The sequence below is a fragment of the Nematolebias whitei genome, chromosome 16 (genome assembly GCF_014905685.2).
Source record: "Nematolebias whitei isolate Nwh7 chromosome 16, NemWhi1, whole genome shotgun sequence".
Taxonomy (NCBI): Eukaryota; Metazoa; Chordata; class Actinopteri; order Cyprinodontiformes; family Rivulidae; genus Nematolebias; species Nematolebias whitei.
In genome coordinates this window covers 5,919,783-5,929,650 of record NC_056513.1, presented here as the reverse complement: position 1 = coordinate 5,929,650, position 9,868 = coordinate 5,919,783, and the positions used below count along the sequence as shown (strand labels likewise).

The 9,868-nt window shown below is 39.3% G+C and overlaps 1 protein-coding gene and 2 non-coding genes across 3 annotated transcripts in view; 1 reads left to right on the top strand and 2 right to left on the bottom strand.

The window, feature by feature from the left end:
• trnai-aau overlaps nucleotides 1–47 on the bottom strand; it is a 110-nt gene extending 63 nt beyond the window's left edge. The window contains exon 1 of the tRNA in view: nucleotides 10–47. This is a non-coding gene — a tRNA (tRNA-Ile). The remainder of the gene's footprint in view (nucleotides 1–9) is intronic.
• Nucleotides 48–236: 189 nt separating this feature from the next.
• trnaq-cug lies at nucleotides 237–308 on the top strand. Its single transcript has one exon. It is a non-coding gene; the product is annotated as a tRNA-Gln (tRNA).
• Nucleotides 309–516: 208 nt separating this feature from the next.
• On the bottom strand, nucleotides 517–9,375 carry exosc9 (exosome component 9). The gene is made up of 12 exons (XM_037690087.1): nucleotides 9,214–9,375; nucleotides 8,207–8,301; nucleotides 7,158–7,277; nucleotides 6,947–7,049; nucleotides 5,341–5,478; nucleotides 5,173–5,255; nucleotides 4,635–4,767; nucleotides 1,299–1,387; nucleotides 1,072–1,218; nucleotides 840–991; nucleotides 697–763; nucleotides 517–623 (listed from the first exon to the last, which is right to left on the bottom strand). The coding sequence occupies exons 1-12, from the start codon at nucleotides 9,277–9,279 to the stop codon at nucleotides 560–562; spliced, it is 1,257 nt and encodes a 418-aa protein (XP_037546015.1). The 5' UTR covers nucleotides 9,280–9,375; the 3' UTR covers nucleotides 517–559.
• Between the last annotated feature and the right edge of the window lie 493 nt (nucleotides 9,376–9,868).

The following is a 9,868-nucleotide window of genomic DNA, read 5'->3' as shown; positions in this document are numbered from 1 at the left end:
CCTTGGCGTTATTAGCACCACGCTCTAACCAACTGAGCTAACCGGCCATGACAAGCAACATGAAGATGTCAAATAAAGGCACAATAAAACGCTACAGAACTTATGTTTGTGGTTGTAGCGAATCGCGTTACCATTAAATCATGATCTGACACCACATACCCTGAATAAACGTCTCATATGAAACCACGACGTCTGTGACGTAATCAAAAGCCCATTTTTAGCGCTGTTCCCTCACCGGTTCCATGGTGTAATGGTTAGCACTCTGGACTCTGAATCCAGCGATCCGAGTTCAAATCTCGGTGGAACCTGATCATTTTTATCAAACTTTACTCTCCTCACTGAACATGTCTCGTCTTAATTAATTTTCCATTTTAATAAATTACGCTTCTAACAGCTCATCTTCCATCCACCACCCTGCTGTCCTTTATTAACTCCACAGACAATTTTTTTTTTTGGTTAAATCCACGACAAGATGTGAAAGTGTAAAAAAAAAACATTTATTTGGTTGTTCTTGCCTCCATATTTAATCTTATTTGAACATTTTTATCGATTTTCTTGGTTATTTTTTCTTCTGTTTCTTGGACTTTGCTGCCCCCTTCTGGTCACGGCTGGACTCTGCAGTTCTTAAACGATAAAAGCAAAGTTAGAAAAAAAAAAAAGGTAATTATGTTAAAATTGGGGAAATGGTGCACTCACTTTGCAGTCTCAGGATAAAGTACGACCACCTCCTCTTCCTCACTGTCAGACAGCTCAATTACAGCCACTGTAAGACAAAATAAATTACTGGTTTTATTCTGAAAATAAACCTAAATTTGACATCACTTTAAAACAAACAAAACCTTTTGAGGTCTTGTGTTCATCTTGTTTTTCCTCCATCGTCATCTCTTCTTCCTCTCCACTGCCTTCCTCCTCCTCCTCCAGCCCCCAGGTGTTCTGCAGACCCTGTCCTATCTGCCCGACGCCCGGTACTGGCACCACAGGCGACGACACCCTAATGTGTGTAATTAAGGCAGCTAACTGGTAAAAATAAAGAAATGTGTTCTGTTGTCTTTAAAGCTCGGCTCAGGATACGTTGGAGGCGGGGCTTCTGCTTTCTGAACGATGTCACCGGCACTTTCGCTCACATCGGTCATCTCCACCTCAGTCCGGTTCGTTTTCAGCGCGGTGATTCGTTCCCGAGGCATGGACTCCGCAAAGCCACACTTACCGCCCGCCTTCCTGTGGAAATTAAAAACACACGACGTTCAAATTAAGTCTCTGAGATTTAAAAAAAAAAAAAAAAAGGTGATGGTGCTCACCTGGCTGTTTTATCGTTTAACAGGGCTTTGTTGATGAGCTCTGTGATTTCAGACACCTTCACGCTGGCTATTTTACTGCATCTCATAACCTTCAGTGAGACACACAAGAGAAATTAAACTTCCTTTGAAAATGCAGAGTGAATGCTGAAAAACTTGATAGAAACATGCTGAAATGTAAGAACAAGCGAAAACACACATTTGCTGAATTAGGTTAAAATAAGCAGAACTGAGCACAACAATTAGAAAATTTGCTAAAAAAGCTTAAATTAGCATAAAAAGCTGCAAAGTAGCTGAAAAGAAAAGAAGCTTAAACTACCATGAAGGAGCTGAAATGAGCAAAAAAAAATGGAATTAGCTGAAAAAGCTAAATTTAGCACAAAAACAGCTAAATAGGAGCTGAAATAGCAGAAATAAGTTATGAAAGAGCCAAAATGACTGTTATGTGTTGTGTTGTTTATGGTGGCACGGGTGTTCAGATTTGTCCAACCTTGCAGGTAACGCATGAGGGGCGTGGTCACGTATTAATTAGTTGGTCTGCACCAGGTGCGGGGTTATTAGGGGTTCTTGCAAACGTTTCTGTTGACTGTCACTGGAGGATCGTCAGTTTTGATCAGTAGCTTTTACCGTCGAACTGAGCAACATGCAAATTAATCCAGGCGCTGTTTGCCAGACGCAAAAGTAATTGTGTTAGTTTTAATAAATACGCAAAACACAAGGTGGACTCGGCGTGGATTCACAGAACAAACTCTACTCAGCCGGCAGCGACTTTATTTTGTGGACTGAAGAGGATTTATGGATGGACGGATAACGCTGTGGGTCGGATAATTTTTTTGATAAGTTTGGACAATATTCACAAAGGAGTTTATTGGAAACGACGCTGGACGGAGGAAGTTCGCGGAACGCAGTGCAGCACACCCTTCAGAGGCACGGACACGTTGAGTCACTGTGTATTGTTGGGAGTTTTGCAAAAAGAGCGACAATCTCACGTGAACAAAATTAAAGGATTAACACGTGATACGAAATGATGACAAACGATGACGATGCAAAAGATGTGCAGTTTAAGTTGGAAAAATTGAATGATCTGTATAAAAATGCAAAAGCAGCTCGTGATTAATTTTATTGATCCCTACAGATGAACAAAACACTGGCTGGTTTGAAGGCGTGGCTAAATGAAACGCAGGCTTTGTTGAAGATGTGAAACGGTGGCTTCACGAAACTGGAAGATCTTTTGTGGAAAAAAGCCACGAAACTGAAAACGTGCCTTCTGCTGCAACTGTTTCTTCTGAGATTGTTTCATCAAATGAGATGGTTTCTTCCACAAATCATCATCATAACGTCTCAAAATCCCCAAAATCATTTAAAGCATCGTCTGACGTGCAGGAAGAAACACAACCAGGTGACGGCGTTTCAAATCAGAAGACGCAAACGAAGTCACTGTAAGTTAATTAGGCTGAAAGTAGCAGAAATTACCACAAAAAAAACTTGAATTTATTGGAAAAAAGCTGAAATTAGCTAAAAAAACTACAAAAAAAACCCTAGCTGAAAATGTAGAACAAGCTTAAATTGGCAGCAGAAAGCATAAAAATCATGTTTGCTGAAAGAAGCATAAAAAAGTGGAAATTATCTGAGAAAAAGCTGAAATTAGAAAAAAACAAACGGCTGAAAAGTAGCCAAAAATCAGAACAAATCTTAAACTAACAAAAGTGGATGGAGCTAAAATGAGCTAAAAATGGAATTAGCTGGAAAAAGGCAAATTTAGCACAAAAACAGCTAAATAGAAGATGAAATAGCATAACAAGTTGAAACTATCAGAAAAAAGCTGAAAGGAGCATAAGAAGCTGAAATTATCAGAAATTAGTTAATTAGGCTGAAAGTAGCCAAAATTATCACAAATAACTTTGAATTTATCAGAAAACTGCTAAAATTAGCTAAAAAATGCTGTTTGCTGAAAGAATCAGAAATTAGCACAAAATAGTGGAAATGATATGAAAAAAAGCTGAAATTAGCACACAAACAGCTGAAAAGCAGCTAAAAAAGCAGAAATAAACTGAATTGCCAGCAGGAAGCAGAGAGCAATTTTTTGCTGAATTAGGCTAAAAAAAAAGTTGAAATGAGTGCAAAACATGTGGAATTTGCTGAAAAGGCTAAAATGATCATAAAACAGCTAAATAGTAGCTGAAATAACTGAAACTAGCAGAAATAAGCTGAAAGGAAAGTTGACAAGCTGAATTAGCAGAAAAAAGTTAATTAGGCTGAAAGAAGCAGAAATGAGCACAAAACAGTGGAAATTATCTGAAAACAACTGAAATTAGCTAAAAAATGCTCAAACAAAAAAACTAGCTAAAAATGTAGAACAAGCTTAAATTAGCAAAAGAAAGCAGAAAGAACATGTTTGCTGAAAGAAGCAGAAACGAGCACAAAAAAGTGGAAATTATCTGAAAAAAGCTGAAATTAGCAAAAACAGCTGAAAAGTAGCTAAAAAGCAGAAAAATGTTTAACAGAAGGAAGTGGATAGAGCTGAAATTAACAAAAAATGGAATTAGCTGAAAAAGCTAAATTTAGCACAAACAGCTAAATAGAAGATGAAATAGCATAATAAGCTGAAAGTATCAGAAAAAAAGCTAAAAGGAGCATAAAAAGAGGAAAAAAGCTGAAAGGAGCATAAGAAGCTGAAGTGAACTGAAATAAGTTAATTAGGCTGAAAGTAGCCAAAATTACCACAAATAACTTGAATTTATCTGAAAACTGCTAAAATTAGCTAAAAATGCTACGTTTGCTGAAAGAAGCAGAAATGAGCACAAAATAGTCGAAATTATATGAAAACAACTAAAATTTGCTAAAAATGCTAAAAAAAAAAAAAAACTAGCTGAAAATGTAGAACAAGCTTAAATTGATTGGAAAAAACACGTCTGTTCAATTGGGCTGAAGGAAGCAGAAATGAGAAGTAAAAAGTGGAAATTATGCGGAAAAATATGACGAAATTATCACAAAACAAAAATGGCAGAAAAGGCTAAATATTTCAAAAAGCTAAAGTTGCACCAATACCAAAAGTCATAGCGGGACGGCCCTGAAAGAGCTGAACGTTTTTACGATTTGCTGAAACTCTTCAAAACTGCGGGACCAGAATCGAACATTTCATAAACGTTCAGACGTTAACGTGCGGCCGCTTTATAACCATCAAACTTTCACGTCAGAGTTTGACACTAAAATAATTTAATCATGAGAAATGACAAAGTATCACAAAGTATCAGAAGATGCCACACTCGGCATGTGCTGCGTAAACTTTTAAAGTGAAAAACAGCTAAAGTGTTTGTTCTGGTCTGGGTCCCAGCTCACCTGCTCTTTGAGCAGCATGATGCCCCCGCTGGACTGGATGGAGCAGATCTCTCTGTGTTTGTTCATGGCGATCATCAGTAACCCGTCCATCACCTGCTCCTCACGCTCGCACGGGTCCACCAGCAGGAAGGTCCTGCAGAGACCACGCCCACATGACCAGCCGTCATCCAATCAGCTACAGGTCGCACCGAGGTTTTAAACAGAGGGAAGGCCTGAACGGATGTCCTTTTTTATATTAAAGGTTTTTGCACGCGTCTGTTAGCAAAATATCTCATGAACCAGAGCTTGAATTTTAGTGAAACTCTTGGAAAGTAATTAATGGATGTATATCTACAACTGGATACTTTCTGGAGTCAATCAAATTCAAGATGGCTGCCACACACAAATGTCTACAACGCCATTAGTTTTATGGATGATTCTTTCATGGAACGCTAGTTTCTTCATGAACATTTATAAAATAAACACATCTTGCTCAGTCCTTGCAGACGTCGATTTGTTTTGGTGTTCCCACAATAGATCTGGTTGACATGATGCTCACCCCTGCTGGAAGAAGGCGAAGCTGACGCTGATGGGCATGTGGTAGATACTCAGAGGGATGGGGTCTCTCTCCTCTGGACTGAACTGGGGAGACGAAACACGAACGAGACGCCGCGTTAGCGGAAGCGGAGTTCAAAACGAATCCTCCTCGGAGTGGCAGCCGACTCACCACCGTCACCTCCTCCCCCTGGACGCCCACATCCGGGCGCCTGAAGTGGCACAGAGCGGCGATGGCGGCGATGCTGGCAGCGTCCATCAGGTTCCCGTCGTTGTTGAGCGTGTGAACGTCCACTCGGATCTGCCACACCTGATCAAACACACCCGCTTCCGTTAGAAAACACTTTATTTTAAAACAGCAACATGGCCGACCAAAGCGCTGCTCGATAAAAACGAACAGGACTTTAATACATGAAAATAAAAACTATTAAAACGAATAGATGAATAAATGGAAGCAGGTCAGCGCGTCAGCAGGCCCGAGAGGAAAAGAGTTTTTAAAAGCCCTGACGAGCAACAGAAGAAGCTCCACCAGCTGTGAGCTGCATCGCGTCCTCCGACACACAAGTCGAAAATAAAATAAATTAAAAACAACTTCGGTGGAATTTGTTTGTAAGCTGAAACAGAGCTGGTAAAGCTAAAAGTTAAAACACTGGGAAAAAAAAAACAGCTGAAAGTAGCTAAACATGAGCTAAATGCGACAAAAGTCAGCTAAAAGATAAAGGAGCAAAAGCTTAGCTGAAAGCTAAATTGTCAAAAAGCTAGCTAATGGCCGAAAGTAGCATAAAAATTAAAGTTGATTTAAAGATTTGTTTTTGTTTTTAAGAAATTAAAAACATCTGAATGTACTTCTCTGGAGAAAATATTTGTAAATAAAGTTTAAAACAAAAACCTGAAAGAGCTTAACATAGCACAAACTATGCAAAAGTAGCTCAATTGTAAAAAATGAATAAATAAATAAAATGTACAAGGAAAAAACAGCGTTCACACTTTTAGTTGTGCTGCTCCACATCCAGTACAAACAAAAAAGTACAGTATTTTATTTTGAAAGTCCCCAGTGTGACGCAAACTGGGTCAAGAGGAACTTCAGTTTCCAAAAATAAATACAATAAATAAATAAAAATTAAATTACAAAAAATAATAATAATATTTTCCAGCTTGCAGCTGCTGCCACCTGCTGGTGAACACGAGGAACAACAAACACTTTTAACCTATTTTATTCGTTTTTGTTTTTCTATTTTAATTTCACAACAAATTACTAAAATTAAGTTGTTTAAACAATATAAAAGATATTAATTACCCAGGTTGTCACACTGGATTAATTATGATGTAAAGAGCTTTTAATTGGCTACAAACATATTCACTGTGTCTAACCAATAGTACAGAGCCAGATTACACACAAATTCATGGTCTTTAGTTTGTGTGTGTGTGTGTGTGGGGGGGGGGGGGGTGTTGTTTTGTTTGTTTGTTTGTTTTACTGAAAGTTATGATCTAAAGCTCTGAATGGACATGTTCTTTTTTTTTTCCAGAAAAAATAACAGATTTTGTAAAACTAACCCTAATAATGACGCAAACGTGAAAATATAGAACGCTCGAGACTTTTTCAAAATCAAACCTGAAATTGTCGTCGGATCTAGCAGGACTGGGTGTAAACGTCCCGTTTGTGTTTGTCCGAATGTTTCCTGAATAAAGAGGCTTTCGTGTCAAAATAAAACGTGTCGAGCCTCGACTGAAACGCGTGTTTGTGTCTGCGAGTCGTTCCGCTCTGGGGGGCGCGTCACCTTTTCTCCGGACACCACACACAGGGACTCGGTGTCGATGCACTTGGAGTTCCTCAGGCACCTCTCCAGTTGTCTGTTCAGCTTAACCGACAGCTCCGACGGCCTGCGGGGGACACAAAGTCCTACAGGTCATTTCCTGCGTCCACGGGCAGACCCAGACCGAGCGATGATGCGCGGTCCAGTAAACGGGAAGCGCTCGGGTCACCCTCACCTTCCCTGCTCGAACGCCGGCGAGGCCATCGGTGACAGTTCGATGTTGAAGAACATGATTCCCTCGTTCGGACGATTCTCTTTAGGCGCCACCAGCTCGCAGGACACCTGGGCCACGACCCTGAGGTGAGCAAAAACAAAAACCATCTTCATCATCGGGGAAAAAGGTTTACTCCAAACTGAAACAAACGTCCAGACAACTTTAAGCTGTTGGCTCTTTGTTCAAATATCACATGAACCCCTCAGTGGATTTGAATAAAACTCCATGTCTGTGTATATACAACTGGAGTTAGCCCAATTCAAGATGGCCGCCGCAGCTAATGGACTTCTGCAACACAAACGATGCTATAATTCAGTCAGTTTTACAGACGTTGAGCTAAAATCTGGTGTAGTCGCTGAGACTGATCCCTGTCTCATAATCTGAGCACGTTTTTATTTGAAGGCAGCGGGCGACAAGCTACTTTCTTTATTTAATTTCTGCCAAGATATAAAAATATGACTTAAAACTTAAATATGAAGCTGTCGGAGAGACAGAAGAGGAGTACAGAGAAGGTTTGTGGATGTAGTCAAGGAGCAGCTGCAGAGGGATGGTGTGCCAGAGGAGGACGCTGGGAGATGGAGGCACAGCTAGAGGAAAGAAGATGGAGAAGAAAAGGGAGAAATATAAGGGAGGAGGAAAAGACAGAAGAAACAAGAGTTTAGAAGAAGAATCGGAACCCAAAGAGTTCTTCACGCCTGGTTGAAGTGATAACCATCATTCTTCTTCCAGCTTTTCCTTCTTCAGGGTCTCCATAGCGAGTCATCCTCCTCCATTTCACTCTGTCTTCACTCCAACTACCTCCATGTCCTCTCTAGCTGCGTCCATACGTCTCCTCTTTGTCTTTTTCCTGGCAGCTGCATTTCTAACCTCCTTCTACCAGTATACCCACTGTCCCTCCTCTGGACATGTCCAAACCATCTCAGTAATAATGCACGGGTTAATATTAAATATTAACGGAGCTCCACGTCAGACACTGCAGGTATGTTCAAAATCTTTAGGCGCAGGACTACCTGGTTTGTCCCAGGTCCACAAAGCAGCATCCGTAGTCCGTTCCAAACGTGATCTTTATCTTCCTGTAATCGTAGGTCTGCCGTCCGTCCAGCCGCTGCACGAGGAGACGGAAAGGAAATAAAAAAATGACAATGTAGTGAACTTCATGACTGAGAATTATCACAAACATTTAAAAAATACGCTGCAGTCGAGTCCACCGCAGGATAAAAACATGAGTAAAGTCACTTTGTGATGCAGAACTTACAGATGTTGTTTCTCCTCTGGGACAAACGGAGCTGACGATGAGTGAATAATGTGGTAAATATTAACTGGAAACAGATTTTTTTCATTTTAGCCTTTATTTATAAAAGGTAGTCTCATTGAGCCACGAGAACTCATTTTCAAGAGACATTTTAACAGAAGTCAGGTTCATGTCATAACTCCTCCAGAAGGCCTACATAACATTTGAGTCAATATTTCCTTCAATACAATATAACAACAAACATTACATCATTAATACTTTTTTCTTTTTGGGGTTTAAAGTGGCAGATTGCACTGAACATCACTAAACTGCTCTTCAAGAACTATTTCCAATGTTTGACATAAAAAAGCGACATTTTAGTTTTTACCCCATAAACCTTGCTAAGTTGCCTACTAATTAAATATTCTGTCTTTAGAAAAGTGCTGATTTATTGACTGATTTATCAGCTGTCATTAAATCGAGTTACGGGGACATGAAAGTAGAAATAAAAAGCACCTCAGCTTTTTGTTTAAAGTTAAATAAAAGATGCGGCACAGATCCATCATCTAATATATGTTTTATTTCTTCTATCAGATAAACATTAACCGTCTTCACAACAAAACTAATAAATCACTTTACATGTTTCCCATTAAAAGGGTTTACCGATATCCTAAATACATTTAAGACATCCTTCCAAATGTTTGCTTCTACAGTAGAAAAGCGGATTTTTCATTCATAGCTCTTGTTTTTCGTTCCGATTTTCTTCAAAAATGTTTTAAAACGCACCTTTTTCTCCTCGATGGCTTTTAATAAAAAGTCTTTCTCGCAGTTGGACAGCGGTGTGTCCTTCATGCTGCTCGTCTTTGATTTCAAGACAAACTTGATTAGTTTCACGTTTCAAACCAACATGCGACCCCGTCTGTTTACTTAATGTGCGCATGCGCCAGCACACACGGTTTACGGCACTGAACGACACTCGGTGTGTCGTAAAAACTCAAATGAGAAGCCTGTTCGGGAGGGGATAATGGTTTTATTGATAACTTTAAATAAACTGATTTCTTATAAATCTAAATAAGATATTTGAGTAGTTTGGCAGAAAATCTTTGAAATGAGAGCGTTGATCGAGGGCGAGTCCCCGCCACTCAATGGGATTAACCTGTATAAATAAAGGTTGAGTGAATGAAGCAAAACATGTAAATATATTGTTTACTTCTTTCCTCAAGTAATCCTTGTTACAAAGAGCAAATTTAACAAGCGAAGAAGTCTCTTAAATGGAATACAATGTAAAACTGTTAGGAGATAGTGTACATGATGAAATAATACATACAATCACAAATAAAATATGCAAAAAAAAAAAAAAAGAATTGAATAAATAAAATTAAAATTGGATAGATAGAAAGATAGATAGAAAGAAGAATGATAGATAGATAGATAGATAGGT